The sequence below is a fragment of the Zosterops lateralis genome (genome assembly GCF_965231275.1).
Source record: "Zosterops lateralis genome assembly, chromosome: 14".
NCBI classification, from domain to species: Eukaryota; Metazoa; Chordata; class Aves; order Passeriformes; family Zosteropidae; genus Zosterops; species Zosterops lateralis.
The window spans coordinates 16,581,012-16,607,549 of record NC_139774.1 but is presented as its reverse complement, the minus strand read 5'-3'; the positions used below and the strand labels follow the sequence as shown (position 1 = coordinate 16,607,549).

General features: G+C 50.2%; 2 protein-coding genes across 6 annotated transcripts in view; both read left to right on the top strand.

Moving 5' to 3' along the window:
• Positions 1–26,538, top strand: part of SH3TC2 (SH3 domain and tetratricopeptide repeats 2) — a 317,636-nt gene that overhangs the window by 225,221 nt on the left and 65,877 nt on the right. The window lies entirely within an intron of this gene.
• STK10 (serine/threonine kinase 10) overlaps positions 1–26,538 on the top strand; it is a 52,560-nt gene that overhangs the window by 21,022 nt on the left and 5,000 nt on the right. The window contains exons 3-15 of the mRNA XM_083872084.1: positions 8,568–8,616; positions 10,918–11,067; positions 12,658–12,730; positions 13,309–13,503; positions 15,696–15,777; positions 17,224–17,358; positions 18,115–18,843; positions 20,026–20,156; positions 22,169–22,292; positions 23,780–23,959; positions 24,997–25,089; positions 25,540–25,669; positions 26,053–26,177. Of these exons, the coding sequence (XP_083728210.1) occupies positions 8,568–8,616; positions 10,918–11,067; positions 12,658–12,730; positions 13,309–13,503; positions 15,696–15,777; positions 17,224–17,358; positions 18,115–18,843; positions 20,026–20,156; positions 22,169–22,292; positions 23,780–23,959; positions 24,997–25,089; positions 25,540–25,669; positions 26,053–26,177 (2,196 nt within the window). The remainder of the gene's footprint in view (positions 1–8,567; positions 8,617–10,917; positions 11,068–12,657; positions 12,731–13,308; positions 13,504–15,695; positions 15,778–17,223; positions 17,359–18,114; positions 18,844–20,025; positions 20,157–22,168; positions 22,293–23,779; positions 23,960–24,996; positions 25,090–25,539; positions 25,670–26,052; positions 26,178–26,538) is intronic.

Below are 26,538 nucleotides of genomic sequence, written 5' to 3'. Positions count from 1 at the left end.
ATCAGATATCTCAGTGACATCCTCCTTCCCTCCTCTCTGCCCTGGCTGTCCCCAAATTCCTGGAGTTGACACTGCATTGCAATAATTATCAGTGAAAATTCTGTCCAAAGCAAGCAAATCCCATTTCAGTCCCATTTCTAAGCCACAAATAACTTTAAAAAGTCAATTTCTAAAGGTGTGTTATATTGGGTGAGGGGGATTTGCTTCTGTGTGTGCAAAAACCCTAAATCTGCTGGAAATTTGGGGTTCCATCTATGCTGTAGCATTCAGCCTCTGCCAAATCACTCAAAATCCTGTTCTGGGTAAAACTGGGGGGGGGTTTCCCTTAAAACAAGAAGGAAAAATGAATTCTTTCAAATCCCCCAAAACTAATTTATGTATCAGGCAAATTACCACAGCCCAGCCAGAGTTCAAGAGTGCTCCTGCAGGTACCAGCACGACAACCCAGAGGAGCAGAGGAACCTTTGTGTGCCACCTTTGCACAGGATAACGTTGCACAAGGAGGTTATTGAAGCCGTAATAATTCCCTGTGATTGCTCAGCCTTGTCATCTGAACAGCCTGGAATGCTTCAGAAAGGAGCTGGTGTCATTATCCTGCCTCTGAGAGGGAAGGCACAGACAGGGATTTGCCTAAAGTTTCCCCAGGGTGGGATAAATGGCACTTGGGAATAAATCCTGGGTGCTCAGTCCCAGTCCGGGGTTACAACACGAGGCTGGAGCTCCCTGAAGAGAAAAGCAGAGCAGACAAGGAGCCTGGTAGGCAAATCAGTTTTCAAAGCACTTGAGAACTTTGTTTAGGGCTGAATTGCAATTAGCCGCGTTCCCACTTGGCTGGATCTCCAAGGGAATTCTGAGGAGCAGCTTTTGCATAGGGAGGAATATTTATGAACTCCCCACGGACAGGAGACACCCGAGTTCAGCCCAAACCCTGCAGGGAGGGATGGCTGGCAGGTTTAAACTTCATCCTGCTTCAGGTAGAGCCTGAAATTTGTCATTTGGAGGGAGGGAGGGATGTCGTTTTGCAGACCTCATGGCCTGGAGTGATCCATTGGCTTCAAAGCCCTGGCTGGGACTGTTATCAGTGTGAGGGGTCCAGGCACCTCGTGCTGGGAGTTTGGGGGTGATTGGGGCAGGACAAATGGTTGTTTCTAGGGGAGATGCCAGGCAGGAGTGGAGAATTTATCAAGCCCTTTGGCACCCCCTCACTGAACTGTCCTCGTGGCCAGGCGAGGCTCTGGGGCTGTGCTGGAAGTGCTGACTTCGTAAAATCCACCAAGGAAACTTGTCCCGGGTCAAACTCCAGCTCTGACAGTGAGCTTTGCCCTCCTGAGATGCATCATCTCTTCTGGATGCTGACACAGGCTCGGGGCACTCGGGGTTGGGGAATCTTCCCACTGAAGCAGCAACTTCTTTTTTTTTTTTTTTTTTTTTTTTTTTTTTTTTTTTTTTTGCTATTTCTGTTCGAAATGATTCTCGGAGTTTTGCTTCCCATCCCGTAACAAAGTGAACTCAGTGGCCTCTAAATGCTGATAACTTGGTGAGAAAAGGGATCCCACTCACAACCCTCCAAGCAGCAAAAGATGATTTTTGCAACATCAAAACCATTTAAAGTTTTAATTTGTTCTGCCAACGTTGCACTGGGGATGGGAATATTTTCTGCCAACCGTGGGGGGCAGCCCAAGGAAATATTTTGTCATCTTGCAGTGCTTTAAATGTGGACAAGTTGTCCTCAGTTTCCTTAAGATCAGCAGGGAGCTCTTCACTCCGCCAGGAGTGTTGGCTTTGTTCTCCACAAAGTTTTCTTCCTCTGAAACTCCCTAAACTTTGTGTTCCTTGTTTCCTGCCCTGCATCTCCTTCTTCCCCCCCACCCCTTATGGGAACAGCCTTTTTCTCTTTTTTTTTTTTTTTTTTTTTTTTTTTTTTCTTTTTTTTTTTTTTTTTTCTTTTCTTTTCTTTTCTTTTCATTTCTGATTTCAAATATTTTTCTCTGTAGGTTATTTTGTCCAGAAAAAAAAGAGGAGGCAGAAAAGGTTTATTATATTTAAAGTCTCTGAATGGTGCCCTTGTCCATGAGGGAAAATTGGCAAGCTTGGAGCCTTCTCTTACAGAGAGGGGATTATTTCCCTTCCACCTACAGCATACTTGCCATGTCAGGCCAGCTTTTGACATTTCTGCTGCTCTGGGGCAGCCAAGAGGCCTTTTGGTGGCTTCTGGATTGTTTTGTGCCCTCTCTGGTGGCTGCTCAGGGCCAGCTGGAGCTGGAGCTGGTGACTTTAGTGACTCTTGGGTGTTGTCCCCTTTTGTCTTGGTGCTGCTTTGGCCTCGTGGGGCTCTAGGAATGAGATGGGGAGGATTTTGTGCCTTGCCCTGCGTTCAGCCCCCAGCAAAGGGCAAAAGGAGCCTTGCTCTGGGTGGGGCCATCTGGGGGTTTGTGAGCAAGGCTGGCAGAATCTGCTCCCCTTTTCCCCCAGCCTTTGGTATCATTCCCCCCAGCCCCTGGAAATCTTTTCCCCAGCTCCTTGGGATCTTTTCCCCAGAGTCTTGGAATTGTTTCCCTCAGTGCTTTGGAATCTTTTTCCCCCAGCTCCTTGGAATCTTTTCCCCCAGCCCTTGGAATCTTTTCCCCCAGCCCTTGGGATCTTTTCCCCCAGCCCTTTGGCATAATTTTCCCCCAACTCTTTGGAATCTTTTCCCCCAGCCCTCTGGGATCTTTTTCCCCAGCCCTTTGGAATCTTTTCCCCAGACTTTTGGCATCATTTTCCCCCAACTCCTTGGAATCTTTTTCCCCAGCCTTTGGAATCTTTTCCCCCAAGACCTTTGGGATCATTTCCCCCCAGGCCTTTGGGACCTTTTCCCCAGCCCTTTGGGATCTTTTTCCCCCAGCCCTTTGGCATCATTTCCCCAGCCCTTTGGGATCTTTTCCCTTCAGCCCTTTGGGATCTTTTCCCCAGCCCTTTGTCATGTTCAGGGTGCAGGGAGCTGGGCAGCAGCCTGGCTGGTGGGGAGAGTGCCAAGCTCAGTGGGTGTAGGAATGTGAGCCACCTCCTCCCTCTGCTCCCTGATGTCACCTCAATCCTTGGACTTGGGTGGGAGCTGGGAAGGCTGGGGAGGTCACGGGGAGGGCTCAGCCAGAGGTGCCCAGGGAGTGCTCTGGTGTCCCTGTGTCACCAGAGGACACAAAAATAACACAGCCAGAGCAAAAAGAGAGGCAGTTTATTTTTTTACCTGGGTTTATATAAATTACCTGGGTTAATATAAATTACCTGGATTTATATACATTACCTGGGTTTCTATAAATTCTGCACAATGACCAGAGATTGCAGGGTGAGGTTGCCACCTCTCTGACCCCACTGGTCCAACTAGAAGTTCCATCCATTGTCCCTCCTCCAGAGAGGAATGCACAGTTTCCAAAACATCACTTTTGCCTACCTAAAACCCCGTGGAAAAAAAAAAAAAACAACTTCAGGACAAAAATACAAACATCAGAAAGGCTGAAAAAGATCAGAGCAACATCCCTGCAGTGGCAGGACTGGACCCCACTGGGACCAGTGTCCCACACCTTCCCCATTCCCTGGAAAACACCCAGCTGGGAATTTCTGCTGCCAGCAGGAAAGGAAACTTTGTGCCAGCTCCACGCTCTGGTCAGAGGGAAGGTGGCCCAGGAGTGTTGGGTGGCAAAGAGGGAACCTGAGAGCAGTTTCCTTCCCCAGCTCTCTCCGCGAGCAGAGCGCGGTTTCCTTTATCAGGTTTGTTTTTCTTATCTCTGTGCCAGCACAAGGCTGTGCTGGGGAGCTGCTTTTCCTCTGTGGGGTGACAAGGACACCTCAGAGCTGGCCCAGAAACGTGTCAGAGGCACGGGGCTGTGCGTGGGTGCCGGAGGTGGCCGTGGTTTGCAGGATGCTGTGGCTTCCAGCAGCTGCTCACACACAACACACAAACAATGTGAACCCCTCTGCTGCAGGCTGGGGGAGGGAAAAGAGCTGAGCTGTTTTCAGTTCTGCTGCAGTTTCTGGGCCTGGCTGGGTGGGTTTGAGGGTAGTGAGGTGCTGGGGGCACGGGCAGGTGTGGGTTTAACTCCACACTCTGAGGGTCCAGCCTTGCAGGAAAGTGGCTGTGATAATTAGTGAGACTGATTCCTGAGGATGCTTTGTGAATCAAAAGGTTTAAGAATGAAAAAAAAGCAAAAAATATTTGCAGAGAATGAATAATAAGCCAAGCACAGGCACCTGAGAAAACCTCAGACACTTTGCTAAGACAACTGGAAAAGCCTTTTCTTTCTTTTCTGCTCTTTCTTAAATCCTGAATGTTTTAGGAGGGATAACCTGAAGAACAATAAGACCCAATAGATGCTTCATCTATTCATCCCTCAATCTTTTTTTGCACATGTGCCACTACCCCTCTTTTCCTTGCCTCGTGTCCACCTCATCTTTGTTCCCAACACTCATTTTTCAGTGGCAAAATTTCTTAAAATTCTCACACCGACCTCTGCGCAGCTGAGGCTGGTCTTGACCCTGAGCCAATCCTTGTCAGGAGGGTATGGAAGAGTCTGGGTAAACTTCCTAAAATATCTCAAGGTCAACCAAACCTCTTTCCCTGTTTGGAAACACCTGCTGGAGGTGTGGGGTGCATCACTACAGGCCCTGTTGCAGTTCTTGTCACAGCTCTTGTCCCCACAGAGGGACAGCCCTGGGAGCTGTGCAGCACCTCAGTGTCCCCAAACTCCTCCAGGTGCCCTGCACCAGCAGCAGAGTGCCAGGAAAAGGCTGCAGGCAGCCCTCACCCCACCAGTGTCACTGGGCTGTCCTGTCCTAAAGGGGACCTGGTGGCCTCTGGTGGCCCTGGGAAGCTCCTGGCACCTTGGGGCACCCCTGGCAGGAGCTGCCCTTGGCTTTCCCAGCTGATGATTTTTGTTTCTCACTCCCCTGGCCCTTCCTGCTGGTCAGGGAAGGGTTTTTGGGCACTGCCCTCTGAGTGCCAGGTGGGTGAGTAAGAGCCAAACCCTGCCCAGGGCCCTCAGCTGTCCCACCCTTGGCAGCCAGGCCAGTGTTTGGTGAAATTATCTTTCCAGATAAGCTGTTTCTGTGTGTGGGGTTTGTTTTTTTTCGTTTTGTTTTAGCGATGTGGAAAGTTCCAGGCGTTCAGACACACCCAGGAGGGGAGAGCTGTGCTGCCCAGGCTGGGAGGAGTGACCTGGGGGGCACCTCAATACCTGGCCAGGTGAGGCTGCTCCTGGTTTGTCTGACCCTAAATACATCCAGATCCTGCTGTGGTTAATGCAGGATTAAGATGAAACATGAGAAAAATGGAGGTGACCAGCAAAGCCTTTGAACCTGAGTGGACTTTCACTTTTCAACTTTAAATTTAATATTGCCTTTTGCAAAGGTGTTTTTTTTTTCTTTTTTTTTTTCTTTTTTTTTTTTTCTTTTTTTTTTTTTTTTAAGAAAAGATTTTGTGGTGTCTGCATTCAGACCTCTGTATTTTTATTTTGTTGAACATGTAGGAGAAAAGAGCCATTTTTATTTAAACTGCCACAAAGGTTTTCAGAGGTGGCGAGAGCAAGTTCCTTTCTCCTTCATCCCAGCTGCCCAAATCTGCTCCAGTGTTCAGCCAGAGCATCCCTTGGAGCTGGGAGTGAGCCCAGGGGGTTGTGAGTTCCTTGCTCTGGGGGTGGGTTGTGATTTGGGGACTGGGTTGTGATTTGGGGGCTGGGTTGTTATTTGGGGGCTCTGCCTGTGGCTCTCACTCCGTTGTGTTGCTCAAAAAGCTCAAAAATGGTGAATTTTGGGGTGGTTGTAATGGACCAAAACATTGATAGTGGATTTGCAGGAGCTTTGATGTGGCACAGGAACCCTGTGTCCCCCCAGCTGCCTCGGCTGAGGAAGTCTCTGGGTTTCTGCTGCAGAGGAAATCATTACAAACAGGATGTTTGCTGCAGCCCCACTCCCTGCAGACCCCACAGGGCCCCCAGCAGCACCAGCAGCAGCAGCAGGAGGAGGTGTGGGTGCTCCCAGCTCACACACACTGACACTGATGTCACCAGCCCTGCTGTCCCCATGGCCAAACCCTGCCCAGGCTGGCCCTGCTCCTGGGAGGATCAGCTGGGACATTGCCAGCTCTGTTTGTTTAAATTGGATTTTTTTTTTTAGAGGGGGGGGGTTTGAAATGAGCTCGTTGTTTTTTTAGCTGCTCAAACCATCTGGCCACACCCAGAATTATTCTTTGGCATCTCTCTGCCCTTGTTGGAAATGCATATTTGGAAGTTTTCTGTGTTTCCTCTGTGTTCTCAGCCTGCTGTGCCTGGGTGAGCACACAGGGATCATCTCAGTGAGCACACAGGGATCATCAAACTCCTTCAGAGGGGCTGCTCCTCCTCCTTTCCTCATTGCCAGGCTTCAAACCCCACTGGAATTCGGTGAGGTTTGCCCTGAGGAGCCCAGGAAGGGCCCACTGCTGCTTTTAGTCTGCTCTGGTGGATGTGATGAGGAACACCCACAGAAATGATGGGGTTGAAATGACACTCCTGGAGCTGTTTGGGGTGACAGAACAGTTCCCTGCCTGGGGGGGGACCATGGCAGGAGATAATTCCTGCCCTTCCATTTGCTCAGGAAGCTGCTGATGCTCTGGTTCAAGGTATTAAACAACAAAACAGTGTTGGGATTTCCCACTGATGCTCTGCTGGCCCCTGGAGCTGTGCCAGGCTCTGCTGGTTTGGGGATGGTTCAGTTGTTCCCAATTCCTTCTCTCCACCTGCTTTTTTCAAACACTGCCCCAGCATTTGGGATTGTCTCTGTCATACCTGTCCAGGTTTGTCACCTCTTTGTCCCCTCTCTGCCTCCTCCCTTGACCTGGGCTGATCCTCACTGAGCAATTCCAGCTCTGCTGCACCTCCAGCTCCTGTTCCCCATTCTCCAGGACAAAGCAGATTTCTCCCTCCAGGTGATAACTGCATTTCCCTGCCCCAAGCAGAGGATCTGAAAGGTGGGATGGGGCTTTCCTGGAGCTGCACCTCAAACCAGGAGGAACAGGGAGCTTCAACCTTCTCCCCCTCAGCTGCTGGGCCAGTGCTTGGAGCTGCTTTGAGGAATTTGACCCCTTTTGGATGGGTTTAGAGGGCTGGGCTGGTAAACACGGCTCAGGCTGTGTCCCCAGAGTCACCCCTGGCATTTCCCCACTCGGGAATGCTGCCCTGCTCACCTCGGCACGGAGAAGAGCTTGTCGAGGAGGTGAAGCACCTCTTGTCCCTTGTAATCCTCGGCTGCTTGAAATTGTAATCAGTTTATCTGAGCAGCCCTGGAGGGAATTGGGGCCAGCACAGGGAGGCTCTGGCTGGCTCTGTGCAGAGGTGAGGGGGGATTTCAGCATCCTCGAGGTGCTGGGGACACCTGGGAGGGATGGCAGAGCAGATAAGTGGGACTGGCAGGGCTCTGTGCACCCCTGGAGAGAAAAAAAAGCAAAATTTGGGGAATGTGCTGCAGCATCTTTATTGACACAACTCCAAACGAGAGAGCAACGAACTGCTGAGCAACGCGGGGAAATAAAAACAGCTAAAAACAACCCTGCCCTGGAGACACGAGATCCTCATCCCTCCTTTGGCCTTGGAACATCCTGCCTGGAGTGTGTGTGGTGTGTGAGTTCAGCCACGTCAGCCCCAGCTCTGGCAGTGATCCCGTCCCACTGCCAGCGCCGAGCCCTGGGAACAGGGGCAGTGTAGGGTTTTCCCTGGATGGTGGGGACAAGGAATTCTGCAGAGCTGAGATGTTCTAGAGACATGTGGGTTTATTACAAGGGTGGTGGGTAAAGAGGGCTTTGCCTTCAGCCACCAGCCTGGGCTGGAGCAAAGCCCTAAAGAGAGAATGGGGAGAGAGAGAGAGAAGAGAGAGTAGGGGGGAAAAGAGGAGAGGCAAGAGAGTAAAGAGAAGAGGGGCAGAACAAGACGGGAGCCAGAGAAGAGAGCGATCACCTTGTTCCAATCCATTCTATCTCTTTTTGTGTTGAATATTCTAATTTACAGTGACCAACCCGCGCAAGATACAAAACCTACAGACTTTGCATGCAGCCTATGAGAACTACTACATCACCATGTCATTTTATATTCTAAACTCTATAGACTCCTTTCTTATGTACTTGTTCCCTGATGCTTTGGCAGGGTGGAAAGGCAACATTCCTGAGTCTTTTGTTTTCCTGTCTTTCAACTCATCTTCACCAATAACTGTCTTCCTGCCTGCCATGCTCACATCTCCAAACTGGCTTTCATTCCTATTTCACTCACAGGTTTTACATCTGCAGTATTTCTTACCATACAATCATATCCATAAGTCCTTCCTGTCCCATCTTTCCCAACAGGGGCAGCCCCAAATCCCGAGGCTGTTGCTGGGCTGGGAGTCAGGTCTGGCCCCGCTGAGGGTCCCGGGGAGGTGGGAGATGCTCACAGTGCTCAAAGGATGAGTCCTGGGGAGTTCTCCCCAAACCTGACTTTGCCACGCCGAGAATTAAACCCAGCTTTTCTCCCCTTTCCCTTTCCCCAGTGAGACACAGCCTGGCTTGAATAATTTCTTTGTTCCCCCAGATCATGATCGAGTTCTGTCCCGGTGGGGCCGTGGATGCCACGATGCTGGGTGAGTGGCCCTTGATACCATCACCTAGTGAGGTGTCAGGGCTGGGTTGGACTCGATGATCTTGAAGGTCTCTTCCAACCTACACATTCTGTAATTCTGTGATTCTGTGGTTCTGTGATTCTGTGATTCTGTGATTCTGTGATTCTGTGGTTCTGTGAGTGCAGCCCTGCCCTGATGCCCCAGGAGCATTTCCAAACTCCTGGTACCACTCCTGGAGCATCCCTGGGACAGTGGCAGGCATTGGGTGCCACCGCTGCCCTTTCTCTCCCAGGATTTTTCCTATTTCCATACCCTGAGCCAAAGGTGTGGCAGCTCAGGGCGAGTTTTTGAGCTATTTTAATATCCTTTTGTGATTTAAATGCTGCTGGGATCGGCAGATCACAAAGGGAGAGTCTGGCTGCAGGGGAAAAGCTGAATTTTAATATTTATCTGCCCAGGAGGGCACTGCCTGCTCGGGATCCCCGTTCCCACAGCTCCCAGCAGGGCTGAGATGTTGGAGCTAGGTGCCTGTCAAGATGAATTTCCCCAGATCTCTTTTTTGCTGACTTTTCCAGATGGTCTCAGTCACTCGGTGAGGCAGCAGGGCTCTGATAAAATGCAGTTTGCAGCAACTTTTTTGCCTTTTTTAACTCCTCCCTTTCACACAGAGGGAGCTGCTGGGAGCAGGGATGGGTGGCTGGACCCCAAAAGAGCCCTGGGGGTGACCCTGGGGGTGACATCCCCTTTGCACAGCTCTGACATCACCTTTCCTGCAGCCCTGGGACAGAGCCACATCTCCCTGGGGGTCACTCCTTGTCACCCCTGACCTCTGCAAAGGCCTGGCTTTCTTTTTATTCCCACAAATCAAATTTATCATCCTTTAAAGCTCATCCCTCCTTTAGGGAACTTCTTTAAAGTTGCATGGAAAAATACCTTTCCTGAAGTGCTGGAGGGAGTGATGCCTTCCCTGTGGAAAATCTCAGCAGGAGGGGTTTTACACATCTCTTGGGATGTAAAAATACTCCTGAGCATTCGTGGCTCCTCTCTGGAGCACCTGGCAGCAACAGGAAACCATGAGAGAGTGGCCTGGCTGCAGCTCTGAGAGCCCTGAGGGAGGGTGAGCAGGAGCTGGAGCTCAGGAATGCTCCCAGAATTCGTAAATCCAGAATTAATAAACCCCAGAATTCCAGAAATGATCAATGCTGCCTGTCCCACCTCCCCATCCTCACCAGCAGCTGGGCTTTACCCTCCAAAATCTTCTGTACAAAACCTGTGGCCCAAAAAACTGGAGCTGCCTTTTGCCAGATGCTCCAGGGAGGGTGAAAATCATCAGCTTTTCCCAGAGCAGGGGAGATTTTAGTGGTGAGGAAAGGAGGGACAAAGTGCCTGAGGTCGTGGTGAAGATCTTGCTCTGCACAAACATCTGTCCCAGCTGCTGGGATCCCTGTCTCAGCCCCATCTGGTGCTGCCTGAGCCCTGCTCTGCTCTGCTGGAGGAGGAATCTGCTCTGCAGGGGCTTGGAGAGGGAGGGAGGGCAGCCCTGACCATCTGGAGGGGTGATGCTCTGCAGGGCTGGCACTTTTGGGGGGCTGGAGGTGGTGGCCCAGCAGGGAGGTGACACCACTGCCAGCCACAGAGTCACAAAAGGGACACACAAAATCCAGCTCCTGACCCTGCTGGGGACAGCCTCAAGAATCCCATGGTGTGCCTGAGAGTGTCCAAGCACTCCTGGAACTTTGAGACTGGTGCCAAAGTGCCCATCCCTGCCCAAAACACCAGCTCAGGGCAGTGGGGAGGGATAATAACCCTGCTGAGCATTTCAGTCCTGTTAATTTGGGAAGGAAGGATTTAAATCTTGTTCCTTGGTGTTTCCCTTGTGGTGTTCAGGGGGCTGCACTGCCTCCCCCAGCAGGGAGAATTCCATAGTTCCCCTATTCCCTGAGGAATGATGTTCATGCCTGGGTTTGACCCTGGTTCCCTGCAGCTCCCTCCTCTCACAGCAGTGACACCCAGCTTGTCTGTCCTCCCAAATATCAGGGAATTTGCAGTTCAGACCCCATCCCTGGCATTTCTGGCTCCCCCTCCCTCCTCATCCCCCTCATCCCCAGGAGGGATCTCTGAGCCAGCATCTCCAAGATGTGGAAACTCTGCTGCAAGTGCTGGCTCAGGGAATAAATCACCTTAAGGAGCTGATTCCCATCACCTCCTGCTGCTCTGACACGGGGACAAGTGGCTTTGCCACGCTCTGCTGGGTCACCTGGGCCTTCCTGCTGCTCAGGTGAGCTGCTCACTTTATCCCTGTGCTGTTTAACCTCCCTGCAGAGCTGGACAGGGGCCTGACCGAGCCTCAGATCCAGGTGATTTGCCGGCAGATGTTGGAGGCTCTGCACTACCTGCACAGCAAAAGGATCATCCACAGGGACCTGAAGGCTGGGAATGTGCTGCTCACCCAGGATGGGGACATCAAACTCGGTGAGTCCTTGTCACCAAGGACAGCAGGATTGGAGGGTTTGGATGGCTCTGGGTGTGTTGGGGTTGAGGGATGTTTTTCTGCTGCCTCAGAGGAGCAGGAGGAGAAGGAAAGGCAAAAGGAGCTGAGTGCTGTGCTGAGCCCCCAGCCCACAGCCACACTCAGGCTCCCCTCAAGGGATTTTTCCTTCCCTGAGTTTGTTTAATCCCTCTCTGAACTTGATTTCTGTGCTTCTTGGCCTGCTGAGCATCCTGTGCAAGGTGCCAGTTGGCAGGGCTGGGAGCTGGAAGAATTCCTCTTATCTGCACAGCAGGTTTGGTGGTGACAGGAGGGGAGAGTTGCCAAAAAGGGCTCCTTTGCCAGCTCGCTCTGCCTTGGAGGCAAATTTGGCACCAGAAGGACCTGCTGGGGGAGGAGAGGGCGGGTTGATCTGCAGGAGCTGGTCAGAGGGTGACCCCCAGGTGGGTGACAGTTCCTCCAGGTGTCCCCAGGGCTGTCCTGGAGAGAAAACAAACCCACCCGGGGTGGGCTCAGCACACTCTGCAGCTCTGGCCAATTTAATCTGGGTCGGCTTCAGCTCAGGGGGGGCAAAATCAGGGAGAGGCACCTTGTGGTGGCTGGAGGGGAGGGAAGGAGTGGAACAGCAGTTTGGGTTTTCTGCTGTAAAATCAGGCTTTTTGCTAGGAAATCAATCCTCAAATCTGCTATGGAGCAATTTGGCTTTTCTGCTGTAAAATCAGCGGTTTTGCTAGGAAATAAGTTCTGAAGTCTGCTATGGAGGAATGTAACAGTATTTTGGTATTTTTCCTCTAAAATCAGGCTTTTTACTAGGAAATCAGTCCTCAAATCTGTTACGGAGCAATTTGGCTTTTCTGATCTAAAATCAGACTTTTTGCTAGGAAATAAGTCCTGAAATCTGCTATGGAGGAATGTAACAGTATTTTGATATTTCTGCTGTAAAATCAGGCTTCTTGCTAGGAAATTAGTCTTGAAATCTCCTGTGGAGGAATGTAACAGTATTTTGGTTTTTCCGTTCTAAAATCAGGCTTTTTTCTAGGGAGTAAGTCCTAAAATCTCCTGTGGAGGAATGTAACAGTATTTTGGTATTTCTGCTCTAAATTCAGACTTTTTGTTCAGAAATCAGTCCTCAAATCTGTTATGGAGCAATTTGGCTTTTCTGTTCTAAAATCAGACTTTTTGCTAGGAAATAAGTCCTGAAATCTGCTGTAGAGGAAGGTAACAGCACTATGATTTTTCTGTCCTAAATCAGGCTTTTTGCTAGGAAATAAGCCCTGAAATCTGCCGTGGAGCCGCTTTTGTTTGCAGCAAAGAGCTCCATTTCCTCCTAGACGTGCAAGGTTTGGCAGGAGGGGTTGTTGTGCCTGTTTTACACAACATGGAGAGGAAAATCCTGGGGGTCGTGTACCCCAGACCAAATTTAATTCCTGATGCTCAGCTCAGAGGACACAGCCTGTTCTTCCCTTCAGTGTGTGTTGTTTGCTCTCCAGTCTGTGTCTCAGCCAAGTGTGTTAACTCAGAAAAGGGGTTTTTTTCACTTTTCCTCCGGCCTCTGACGTTACTGCTCTTTGCAGCTGACTTTGGGGTGTCTGCCAAGAACATGAAAACCTTGCAGAAGAGAGATTCCTTCATTGGGACCCCTTACTGGTGAGTCCCTGCTGGCTGGGAAATCCCCAAAATTCGCTCCTGAAAATCAGGTTTCCTCCAAAACTGGCTTTGGGGGTGTGTTAGACCGTGGTGGGAGGAGTTTAATGAGGATTTTTGGCCGTTTTTCTGCAGTTTGAAGGGTTTTGCTGGCCTGAGCAGAGCTCAGTGATGTGCACAGGGGTCACAGTGCTCCAGGCTGGGAGAGAGGGACACACCAGTGTGTTCTCCCTGCTCCCCACACCCCAGGGCTGGGATAGGCCTTGAAGCCACTCCAAGCACATTGGAACGAGTTCCTACCCCAAGAACACAACCTCTAAATCACCCAGCTCGCTGAAGGAGCAGAGCTGTGAGCATTAATTGATGCTCTGGAGCAACATCTGCACCAGATGTCAACGGCCCTGAGGGTTTGCAGGGGCTGCTGAGCAAGGGAGGAGGGACACAAAGATGCTGCTGCTTCTGAAACTCAGAGCTGGGGAGGGCAAAGCTGCATTTCCTGCAGCTCTGTGGGTTATTTGGTCGCTTTATTTGGATTATTCGAAGTGTTGGGCTCACCCCCAGCCCTGCTCTGCCCTCCACAGGATGGCCCCGGAGGTGGTGATGTGTGAGACCATGAAGGACACTCCCTACGACTACAAGGCTGACATCTGGTCCCTGGGCATCACCCTGATCGAGATGGCCCAGATTGAGCCACCCCACCACGAGCTCAACCCCATGAGGGTCCTGCTGAAAATCGCCAAGTCTGACCCGCCCACGCTCAGCTGCCCTTCCAAATGGTGAGGGGGCAGCACTGGGGGCATCTCCATTAAAAAAACCAGTCATTTCAAACAGTTTTCTTTAATTTGAGTGTTAGGTGTATTCCAGGCCCAGCTCTGTGCAGGGGGCTGGGAAGGCAGTGCTGGCTGAGGGCAGGATGCTCACAATGTGCTCACAGGATACTCACAGTGTGCTCACAGGATACTCACACTGTGCTCACAGGATGCTCACAGTGTGCTCACAGGATACTCACAGTGTACTCACAGTGTGCTCACAGGATGCTCACAGTGTGCTCACAGGATACTCACAGTGTGCTCATAGGATATTCACACTGTGCTCACAGTGTGCTCGCAGTGTGCTCACAGGATACTCACAGTGTACTCACAGTGTGCTCACAGGATGCTCACAGTGTAATCACAGTGTGCTCACAGGATACTCACAGTGTACTCACAGTGTGCTCACAGGATGCTCACAGTGTGCTCACAGGATGCTCACAGTGTGCTCACAGTGTGCTCACAGGGTACTCACAGTGTGCTCAGAGTGTGCTCACAGTGTGCTCACAGTGTGCTCACAGTGTGCTCACAGGATGCTCACAGTGTACTCACAGTGTGCTCACAGGATACTCACAGTGTGCTCACAGTGTGCTCACAGGATGCTCACAGTGTGCTCACAGTGTGCTCACAGTGTGCTCACAGGATGCTCACACTGTACTCACAGGATACTCACAGTGTGCTCACAGGATACTCACAGTGTGCTCAGTGTGCTCACAGGATACTCACAGTGTGCTCACAGGATACTCACACTGTACTCACAGGATACTCCCACTGTGCTCATAAGATGCTCACACTGTACTCACAGGATACTCACAGTGTGCTCACAGGATACTCACACTGTACTCACTGGATACTCACAGTGTGCTCACAGGATACTCACAGTGTGCTCAGTGTGCTCACAGGATACTCACACTGTGCTCACAGGATACTCCCACTGTGCTCATAAGATACTCACACTGTACTCACAGGATACTCACAGTGTGCTCACAGGATACTCACAGTGTGCTCAGTGTGCTCACAGGATACTCACACTGTGCTCACAGGATACTCACACTGTACTCACAGGATGCTCACAGTGTGCTCACAGTGTCCAGGCAGCACAGGGAGAGCTGCTCCTCACCCACAGACCCCCCAAAACCAGAAGGTTTATTTTGTTCTCAAAACAACCCCAGTGTGTGAAAGGCAGATTTTTCTCTAAAGCTGGAGATGGCCAAGAGCTCCAGAACTGCTTTCCCTGAAGTCTGGAAAGCCACTTCTGCATGTAAAAGAAAACCAGCCAGTTAATTTTGATTAATTAAATAATTAGTGAGTTTATTTTGCTAATTTATTCATTTATAAATGATAAAAGCTGCTGCAGGTCAGCCAGCAGCACGTTACTGGCAGAGCAGTGGTGTCACAGCATGGTCACAGCCATTGTCACAGGGTGGGGCAGCTGCCTCTGGAGCCAGAAGTGACATCAGGGCCAGGCTCTGGAGCTCAGAGCTGCACTGTGCAGGCTGAGGGTGCCCTCCCATGGGGCTCCTGGTCCTTCACAGCCTCCCTTGCCCACCCACTGGGGCTCTGGGGTGGCTCCTTGTCCCCAGGCAGCCCCTGCCATGTCCTGTGTCCTGCCCTGCCTCTGTCTCAGCCCTGGGGCACAGGGGCTCAGTCCCCACCATCTCCTGCCAGACAGGTAAAGGCAAAACTTGATCCCTGATCTGTCCCTGTTGCTGCTTCTTGTACAACAAATAATCAGAATTACTGAGCACAGGGTTTCCCATGGGAGCAAAATGCTGATTGTGGCCAGTTACAAGCTGGGACAGAACCTGCTGAGGGATCAAGCTGATCCTCCCTTTCCCACTGGGGCTCTGGGGGTGGCTCCTTGTCCCCAAGCAGCCCCTGCCATGGGGGACAACTGCTGTGTTGTCCCTGTTTCCCTGCCTCTGTCTCAGGGCACAGGGGTTCAGTCCCCACCATCTCCTCCCAGCACAGGTCAAAGCAAAACTTGATCCCTGACCTGCCCCTGTTGCTGCTCCTCATACAAATATTCTGAATTATTGAGCACAGGGTCTCCCATGGGAGCAAAATGGGACAGAACCTGCTGAGGGATCAAGCTGATCCCTCTGCTATTCGAGGCCTTTTTCCTCTGCTGGATTTCTCACCACCAGCTGTGTTCTCAGGTCCCTGGAGTTCAGAGATTTCCTGAAGAAGGCGCTGGACAAGAACCCCGAGAGCCGGCCCAGCGCTGCCCAGCTGCTGGAGGTAGGGACCACACTAGTGACCCCAGGCTGGTTTCAGATTATTTCTGTCTTGTTTAGAAAGTTCACAGCACCTTTCAGCCACTGAAATGCTCCATAAAAAAGATCAGCAATGTTTTGGTTTTTTTTTTTTTTCCTTTGGAGCACCCTGCAGAGCCCCTGTGGGCACCATCTGGAGCAGGAGCAGCTCCTGCTGCCTGGAATGGCCCATGTGGCAGCCAGCTTGGGCTCTACCTGCTCAGCTCTGATTGAAATCCAACTCCTTTCCTGCTGTCCCTTCCCCAAATCACAGCAAAAACCTGGAGGCTGCTGTTCCCTGCTGGCTGCAGCTCCCTCACTGTGCTGGTGCACAGGAACTGCCCAGCCTTTTGCTGCAGCTCAGCACCAACATCCCACTGTGAGCACAGAGTTATTCCAGCCCCATTCCAATTAATCCTTCCCCAGGCTCTGTTTGCTCCCAGGCTGCTCCTGGTGAATCCTATGGGCAGAAATCCCCTTGTTTAAACGCTGCTGCTTTTTTTTTAGGGGTGGAGCTGCCATAAAGCAGCTTTTGGGGGAATATCTGTGTGCAGAGTGTGCCCTGAACCTCAGCCCTGCTGCTCTCCTGTGAATTCCTCTTGGGATTAAATCCCAGTGACACTGGAAAGAGCCACACCCTCAGGCCTTTGAAAGCTGAAAGTGGCCCTTGAGCTCACAAGGTGTGGGTTTTGGTCCTTGAGCTCACCAGGTGTGGGTTTTGGTCCTTGAGCTCACCAGGTGTGGGTTTTGGTCCTTGAGCTCACCAGGTGTGGTTTTTGGCCACCCTTGGGGCAGAGAGTGCCCTGAACTTCAGCCCTGCTGCTCTCCTGTGAATTCCTCTTGGGGTTAAATCCCAGTGACACTGGAAAGAACCACACCCTGAGGCCTTTGAAAGTCCAAAGTCATCCTTCAGTTCACAAGGTGTTGGAGTCCTAAAAACTTGGAATTTGGGATTTTGGTGTGTAGTGATACATATGAGTCAAGATGGAGGATTTGGGGTGATGTCTTTTTCCTTCTTCTTCTCCTTCTTGTTCCTCCTTCTTCACTTTCTTCTTCCTCCTTCTTCTTCGTGGGTTTGGGTGGTTTTCTATAATTGGTGAAAAAGGTCCGCATTGGTCATTATTGGGTCAAAAACATAAATAATTGAGGTGTCACCTTGGTGTTGGGTACTTATCACTTAAATAACTTTGGAAAGGGTTAGAAGCTCTCCATTTTACCTTGATTTTCTGAGAGCTCAGGGCATGTGAGTCTGTAAACACCGTGAATAGATAAGAGATACTCAACATTCCAAGTCCAACCTCGACATCTTCATTCCCGTGTTATTCATCCTGACCTCGGCAAGAGAAGAAAACAAACCCAACCCCCTCACAACAAGGTGTGGGGTGGTTTTTTTTTTGGCCACCTCAAGTTCTCATTTGTGCTTTTTTTCCAGCACCCCTTTGTCAGCAAAGTCACCAGCAACAGGGCCCTGAGGGAGCTGGTGGCCGAGGCCAAGGCTGAGGTGATGGAGGAGATCGAGGAGAGCCGGGATGAAGCAGAGGAGGACGATTCCTCGGAGTCTGCCTCGGTGAGCAGCCTCACCTCCGTGCCTGTGCTGGGGGAAAACTTTTCCAGCCTCCAGAAACTCTTTTTTAGGCCATGTTGGGTGGAGAGGAAGTGGTTGCTTGGCCAGGGAGGGGCTGGATTTTGGTGGCTGCCAAGGGCATGGAGGAACAATGGTGCTGGGAGGGTGATTCAGTGCCCACTCACAGGAGGGGCTCATGAAAAGTGGTTAAGAAACAAAAGGAAAAGAAAAGAAAGGAAAATAAGCCCTGATGTGGGCTGGAGAAGCTGGAGTGGAAATGTGGAGGGAACACCAGCCCCAGGAGGGAGCTGGACAGATCTGCCCCTGGGCTTGGCTCTTTGAAGGGACATCTCAGAGCTGCCTGGGGACGTGTCTCCACCTCCCTCCTCTGTCACAAAGGGAAGTGGTTCATCCATAGTGGAGTTAACCATGGGAAAAGGAGTTTGGGATGCAAATTCCTCATCTGCCTCTTAAGGATGAGCAGGTTCTGGGGCTTTTCCACTGTTCCCCTTCCCTCCACCCAGGATCCTTAGACCTTGGGGCCACAAACCTGGGGAGGGATGGAAACATCCCAGGGCAGATGAAATGGCCAGGGGCATCCCAAGGCACAAACATCCTAAAGCATCCCAAAAGGGAAATTTCCTCCCAATAAATCTTTAGTTCATGGTGACTTTGCTCTGAAGAGGAACCTTGTAGCCCTTGCAGCTGTGCTGAGTGTTGGTCCCAAACCCAAAACTTTGCCCTTCCCTGTCTTTGCAGCCCCCAGGGAAGCACAAGCGGGACCCGTCCGAGGCGAGCCAGATGAGTTTTGATGGGGAGAAACCTCCAGACCCCTCCTTGCCCAAAGCTGTGAATGGCTCCGTGGGGTCTGGCAAGGACACCACAGAGGAGCAGAACCTCAAAGTGTCAGATAAAGGGATGAGCAGCGACAGTGACCAACAGGAGAGCAAACACTCCACAAAACCCAGCTCAGTCACCCAGGACAAGCCGGACATCATCCTGCAGCCAGGACATTTGGGTAACTCAACAGAGGGGAACAAGGAGCCCAGGCTGGGCAGGGAGGAGAGGAGGAGCCTTGAGGAGAGGAAGAGCCTTGATGAGAGGAAGAACCTTGAGGAGAGGAAGAACCTTGAGGACAGGAAGAGCCTTGAGGAGAGGAAGAGCATCGGGGAGAGGAAGAGCATCGGGGAGAGGAGGAGCATTGGGGAGATGAAGAGCCTTGAGGAGAGGAAGAGCATGGGAGACAGGAAGAGCATGGGGGAGAGGAAGAGCATGGTGGAGCGACCAGAGAGTGTTCTCCTGGAGAATTTCAGCGAGGAGAAGCTGGCCAATGGCAGCCTGGTGGAGCCCCTGGGGCCGTTCCCCGGCGGCCGCTCCAAGGGGGACTCGGACTCCGGCAGCACCTCGGCCTCCGAGAGCATGGACCTCACCATCTCCTTGTCTGCTGACCTGGCCCTCAACAGGGAGAGCGGCTCCATCTCCCTCAAGGTGAGAGTGGTGCCCAGAAGGTGCTGGAGAACTTGGAGGAGGGAGGAGCCCTTCCCCAGGGAAGGCTTTGCGGGGTTGGTTTTCCCTGAGCTGGGCTCAGGCCAGCACAGCGTTTACAGCTGGGCTGAGCTGTGCCAGGGGGATGTGGCACGTCCTCAGGTGGCAGAGAAGCTCTTGGTGGAGCTGCTGTGAAGGTTCCTGTGTCCTCTTCCATGCCAGGCCACTGAAATCCAGAAAAAGTCTGATGTGTCTATTTTGAGTGAAGTAACCGTGCCACGAGCCTGGCTTGTCCTTGCTCAAGTGTTAAACCCCAAATATGAGACTTCCTAAATTTTATCCATAGTCCATCAATGTGCTGCTGTTCCCTAGGACACCTGATCCTAGAAAAAAGTTCATCTGTGCTTGTGGCTCTCAATTTTCCCAACTTGCCCTACAACATCTGGCCTGGTTTGTGTCAGCAGGGACTGCACAAAGACCTCCCAGGCTTCTTGGCTCTTGCTGAAGCTTCCTGGAGGTTGGGAATGCTTGACCTGGAGCTGACCAGGTCAGCAGGGCTTAGAGGAAGAGGCAAAATAACTGGAATGGTATTTGCTGAGCTCCAGGAGAAGAAATGTGGTGACTTGAGGGGGCAGAGGGATGTGTTGCACAAGATCTTTCTCACTCTGCCTGCGTGAGTGAGAACTTCCCAGCACAGAAACGTGCCCAAAAACCTTTCTTGGCAAAACTTTCCCCACCTCCTGCTGGGAGCTGGAGAAGCCAACATTCCCCCAGAGGAGCCTGCAATCCCTGATGATTGGAAATGTGGTGCTCTTGCACAGGAATTTCACCCTCTTCATTTCCAGGACACGTGGGAAATGCCACACATAGATTTGCTCCCTGAGTTGGAGAAGGGAACTTCTTTCCCTTTAGGAGGGGAGAGGAGTTTTTTTGGGTTTTTCAGGGAGTAAGCCATGCTAGGTCATGGTGAGGGAGGGTCTTTGGGAGGTGGGTCAGGTTTATTCAGGATGGAAATCCCGTGGTTTGGCAGCCAGGCTGGATCTCCAAATTCACTGATGCTTTGTGCTCCGTGTGGATTCCTCGTGTTGTTCTTCGTGAACAACAACATTAAAACTGCTCTGAGGGCTCCAGCGCAGCCCTGGGGAGCTGCTTGACCCTCCTGTCCCTCCTCCCTGCCCACCCCAGGACTCCCAGATGAACAAGAAGACCCTGAAGCGCACCCGCAAGTTCGTGGTGGACGGGGTGGAGGTGAGCGTCACCACCTCCAAGATCATCAGCGAGGACGAGAAGAAGGATGAAGAAATGAGGTTTCTCAGGCAAGTGGGACACTGGGGTGGAGGGAGGGCAGGGTTTTCCTCCTTGTGAGATAATCCAGGGGCCTCCTAAAGTCCTCTTGTTGTCTGTCTTGGTCCCACCTGGACAGGGGAAGGAGCTCAAGGTACAGCAAGATTTGTGGCAAGGGGAGTTTTGCTTTGCTGTGTCTGGCTCTGTGCTCTGGGGATGGCTGAATGTGTCCCCAGGGCTGCAGGTGCCTGGCTCGGTGGAAAATTAGCTAAGAAATCTCCTCGAGATGTTCCTCTCCCTTTTGTTCTCGAATCTCCTCAGACTTCATTAGCAGAAAGGCCAAGGGAGTTGTAAACTCCTGGAGCATTATTTAATATTCATGGGTGTATCCTCCCCTCTTGATGATTCCTTTGCAGATCTTACAGCTTTCAAACCTCCCTGACTTATCCTCAGAAAGAGGAGCTGCTGTTTCTAGCACTGAAATGAAAAGGCCCTTAAAATAATTAAAATACAAATTGTTTCATTTGATGCCCAATTCCGGGCTCCCTCGTGCTGCTCTCGGGGCCTCCCTGAGAGGATAATTTGTCCTAAACACTTTGTGTCCCTATGGCTCAGCCCCAGTATCAGATTTATGTAAAAGCTCATTAGCAGAGCTCATTTACTGGTGAGCTGGATGAGGGCAGGGATGAAACATCATCACAGATGGGTCAAAATTTGGATGCAATGTCATCACAGCTGGGTCAAAATTTGGATGCAATGTCATCACAGATGGGTCAAAATTTGGGAAAATTGCCCTTTTTTGCCACCCAGCTCTGGATAAGAATGGATCCAGGCCAGTTTGGGATTTGAGGACCACTGAGCACTAACCCAGCTGGCACAAATTGATATTTGGGCTGCTGGGGGACACCAGTCCCTGCACAATCACCTCAGGAGCTTTGCCAGGCCTTGTTTGAGAAGCTGTGAATGCTAAAGGGCCTCACCTGTAGGAATCTGATGGTTTTTCCAGCAGTTCCATCACGTTCCTGCAGTGTCCCACAGCACCTGGAGCACATCAGGCAGTTGGGATCTCCCTCCTGCCTGTGCTCAGAGCTGTGGGATGGGGATGGAGCTTCCCCCTCCCTGCTGAAATGCTCTGCTTGTAGATGTGATCATTTCTGCCCATCATGTGTAGGAATGGGGTAAAAATCTGGCCTGTCATTTCTTTCTAAGTGCAGCTAACAAGCAATTTGCAAATTCCCACATGAAGCTGTTTTGGTAATGAAAAGTGCCTTTAACACAACAATCCGTTCTGAGGGTGAAAAATAAGTGCACCTGTAACAACAAGGGATTTGTCCCATGAGAATCAGTAAAGAAAACGTGCAAACAATCCAAGAATAGACGGATTTGATGGACAAGTAAAATACCTTTAACCAACAGGACAATTAACAAGAGAACTATTAACCAATTAGAAGTTACCCTCGAGGTCTGTAAAAATTGTATAAAAGGCAGAATGGGGCTATAATAAAGAGCTTTGTGTTGTCACCCTGATTTTTCAGCCTTCTGATGTTCACATTCTTGGACTGGAGCTTTCTTATGCATTGTAACATAAACAAAGTAGATTGTTTTCTCATTCCTCTCTGTGATGGACTTCTGGCTTGGGCAGTGGGGTCAGAGAGGTGTCAGCCTCGTCCTCCAATTGCTGGTCAAAGTCCAAACCCTATTTAAACCCAAAATAAACTTTTCCTTTCCTTTCCTTTCCTTTCCTTTCCTTTCCTTTCCTTTCCTTTCCTTTCCTTTCCTTTCCTTTCCTTTCCTTTCCTTTCCTTTCCTTTCCTTTCCTTTCCTTTCCTTTCCTTTCCTTTCCTTTCCTTTCCTTTCCTTTCCTTTCCTTTCCTTTCCTTTCCTTTCTCACAACTGGACAGTGTGAGTGTCCTACTTTCGTGTCCATCAGCCAACACTGTGTCATTCTGCGTGTCCTGACCGTCCCACCAACAACAATCACATCCTTCCCACCCCACCTGACCCCGAATTTCTCTGCCCCCCTGCCCCACCTGCCCCTCTGCAGGCGCCAGGAGCTGCGGGAGCTGCGTCTGCTGCAGAAGGAGGAGCACAGGAACCAGGCCCAGCTGAACAGCAAACACCAGCTGCAGCTGGAGCAGATGCTGCGGCGCTTCGAGCAGGAGATGATGGTAGGACTGTGGGCCTGACATTTCTGGGGCTGAGAGGTTTTCAGCCTGCTGGCAGCTGCTGACTTTTTTTCCCAAGGAAAAATTTCTCAAGAAAGCTTCTTCTCAAAACAATCTTGGCAAACAACAATTTTTCTCCAGGTGGTGTTTTGCTGTTTCTCTGGTTTAACCAATGGGATTAGTGAGGTGTCGTTCCTATTCACCAACCATGTTAAATCTGTATCAGAACACCTTTTAAAAGGCAGTAAGAATTAGTAAATAAAGCCTTTTTTCTATGCTCTTTGCCTTCTGAAATATTTGGAGTCTTTCATCTTTCTTTTGTGTCCTACAGTGACATAGGAGAGCAGGGAAAACCCCTGGGATCAGCTGGGGATCCAACTCCTCTGGACCTGCCCCACACGGGGATGCTCTCTGGGTTGTAAAAACCTTGGGCATCACAGGAACATTTTTGGGATTTGAAACAGGGATGGAGGATGGAGGTTGTGTGGGTATTAAGCAGGGAAAGGGTTGTTCTGGACTTTCTCTCTTTAACAATCTTTTTTTATATATCTGTTTCATGGCTACTGTGAGAAACATTTTCTAGTGCTGTTGTAATTCACAGAAAAAAAAAAAACCAAAACAACAAACCCAACCTTTAAATAAGAAAGCAGCAGGGCCTGAGTGTGACAGCAGGAAATCTGGCAGGGCTTTGAGTGTAAATTGAATAAACTGGGCTCACACACTTGGTCCCTTCTGTTAAAGTAAAACAATATTGTGGTTAATCACAGGATGGTTTGGGTTGGAAGGGACCTTAAAGATTTTCTCTTTCCATGGCACGAGGGCACTGTTGGAACAGAGATTCAAAGTGTGTGAGGTTGTTGGAATTCTGGAAACTTAGATTTAAGCTTTTAGTATATAATAGTACATGTGGAGCAAGATGGAGGGGTTTGGGCATTGTCTGAGCCCTTCTTCACCTCCTTCTTCCTTCTGCTTCACCTTTTTCTTTCTTCTTCTTCACCTTCTTCCTTCTTCTTCATGTGTTTGGGTGGTTTTCTGTAACTGCAGGCCTTGGGTGGTCATTATTGGGTCAGAGATATAAATAATCCAGGTGTGACCTCATTATTGGGTGATTAGTGCTTAAATAACCTTGGAAAGAATTAGAGGAACTCCATTTTACCTTCGTTTTCTTGCTAGTCAGAGTTCACAGCTTGTGAGACTGTAATATAGATAAGAAATAATAATAAATACCAGGTCTAAATATGAAACCGCGATTCCCGTATATTAATCCCGACCTTGACAGAAAAAGAAACCAGAACCACCACACGATCTTTTGGAAGTTCAAAGATCTTGATTGGAAGCTTCCTTCCTCTATAAAGAAGCTCAATCCAAGCAGCAACAATCCCCTGCCCTTTTTTTTTAAATTATTTTTTTCCTCTTTAAACTTCCGCGAGACGACAGAGTGGAGAGGAGACCTTGGCTGACCCGTTTCCTCCTTTTTCTCTCCCGAGCAGGCAAAGAAGAAGTTCTATGACACGGAGCTGGAGAACCTGGAGAGGCAGCAGAAGCAGCAGATCGAGAGGATGGAGCAGGAGCACTCGCTGCGCCGGCGCGAGGAGGCCAAGCGCATCCGCCTGGAGCAGGAGCGCGACCACGCGCGCTTCCTCGAGCAGCTCAAGCAGATGAAGAAGGAGGTAAAAAAGGGCCCCCAAAAAGAGGGGAAGGTGTTTTCCTGCTCTTCTTTATTCCCTGGGAATAAAGGGAATAGTGTTTATCATGAAGGGAGTTGGGAGGAAAGCGGTTGGTGTTTTATGAGGAGGATCTTGGTTTTGGGTGATTCCTGAGGTGGTTTTGGGTGATTCTTGAGGTGGTTTGGGGTGATGCCTGAGGTGGTTTGGGGTGATTCTTGAGATGGTTTTAGGTGGTTCCTGAGGTGGTTTTGGTAAATCCTGAGGTGTTTTTAGGTGATTCCTGAGGGCCTTTTTGATGATTCCTGAGGTGGTTTTGGTAAATCCTGAGATGGTTTTGGGTGATTTCTGAAGTGTTTTTGGGTAATTCCTGAGGACCTTTTGGGCGATTCCTGAGGTAGTTTTGGGTGATTCCTGAGGTGTTCTTGAGTGATTCCTAAGGGCCTTTTTGGTGAGTCCTGAGGTAGTTTTGGGTGATTCCTAAGATGGTTTTGGGTGATTCCTGAGGCACTTTTTGGTGGCTCCTCTGGTGGTTTTGGTTGTTTCCTGAGGTGCTTTTTGGTGATTCCTGAGATGGTTTTGGTAAATCCTGAGATGGTTTTGGGTGATTCCTGAGGTGGTTTTGGGTGATTCCTGAGGTGGTTTTGGGGGATTCCTGAGGTGGTTTTGGGGGATTCCTGAGGTGGTTTTGGGGGATTCCTAAGATGGTTTGGGGTGATTCCTGAGGACCTTTTTGGTGATTCCTGAGGCGCTTTTTGGTGATTCCTGTGGTGGGTTTTGGTGATTCTTGAGGTGGTTTTGAGTATTTCCTGAAGTGCTTTTTGTAATTCCTGAGGGCATTTTGGGCTATTCCTGAAGTATTTTTAGTTATTCCTGAGGTGCTCTGGGACAATTCCTGAGGTCCTTTTTGGTGATTCCTGAGGTCCTTTAGGATGATTCCTAAGATCCTTTTGGGTGACTCCTGAGCTGTTCAGTGACTCCAGCTGGGGTTGTTCCTGGCCTAAAGTGACCTGCAGGGAAATTTAATTTTCCCCCCACCACAGGTCAAGAACGAGGTCGAGAAGCTGCCGCGGCAGCAGCGCAAAGGGAACCTGAAGGCGAAGATGGACGACTTCACCCAGAAAAAACAAACCATGGTGAGACTCTGGGAAGGTCCCCTCTGTTGCAATTTATGACACGAAAGAACCGCACTCACCGCCAGGTTGAAGTGAGAAAAAGAAGGGCTGGTTTATTATGATTTGGGGTTTAAATAGGATTTGGGAATTGATCAAGGATTGGAGGACAGGAGGGACACCTCTCTGACCCCAGTGGTCAATTCAGAAGTCCATCAGAGAGAGATATGAAAACAATTTACTTTGTTTAGAGAAATTCCAGAAGAAGTATGTAAACAAGGTTCATCAGAAGGCTGAAAATCAGGGCAACACCCCCCCCTCCAATTCCAAGATTGGGAAATGTGCAGTAAAATAAACCTTCCTTCCTGCAGGAGGGACTGCCAGGTTCTGAGACACCAGCAGCTGTTTCCAAGCTGCAGCAGGAGGAGGGATTGTGGTGGCACTGCTGGATTTTTTTTTTTTTTTTTTTCACAGGAACAGGAGTTTTTGGCCAAGCAGAAGGAGGACCTGGAGCAGGCCATGAAGAACATCACTGCCCAGAACAAAAGAGAGATCTGTGACAAGGAGCGTGAGTGCCTCAACAAGAAGCAGCAGCTGATGAGAGGTGGGTGGCAAAGGCTGGGAGAGGAGAGGAGGGAGTGCTGTAACCATGGGTTTATCCAGCCCTGGCTCTTCCCACGCAGCAGATGCTGTGACAGAGTTGCAAGCTGGCAGGATGGGATGTGGAAAAAAACAGCCTTGCCAGGTCCTGTCTAAATGTTTAACAATAATAATACTTAGTGCTTTAATCTTCAAAGTGCTTTACAAATATGAACCAATTAGGCTTCATAATTGCAAGAAATCAGGCTCCAATATGGTTTGCCACCAATTTCTCTCGGAAAACAGGAGGTGAATGATCACCCCCAACATCTGTTTGGGTGCCCAGGGGTCTCTTGAGCTGATGAGTGGCCCAGGTGGGTGATGTCCTGCTCCTTCTCCTCCCCACAGACAGGGAAGCTTGCATCTGGGATCTGGAGGAGCGTCAGCAGCAGGAGAAGCACCAGCTGGTCAAGCAGCAGCTGAAGGACCAGTATTTCCTCCAGAGGCACGAGCTGCTCAGGAAGCATGAGAAGGTGAAGGTTTTGAAATTCCCCACGCTGGTGTGGGTCAGCAAAGTGTCCCTGGGTGTTTCCCTTCCAGGCTGAAAGGGGGGAAATCACCAAGGTTGTGTGTTCAATCCCTGTGTGGGTCATTCAGTTAAGAGCTGGGCTCGATGATCCTTGTGGGTCCCTTCTAATATTCTCAGGATATTCTGGAATTCTGTGAATTCTGTAATTCTAAGGGTGGGTTGGGAGTTAAAGGACTTGGTCATTATTAGTGAAAATTATTGACACCAGAATAAAGCTGGTGTCAAGAAGGCAATAAAGCCTTCCTTGCTCAGGATGTGTGCTCTGCGCATTGTGTGCAAGGATTGGGAATTTCAGGAGGATTTTC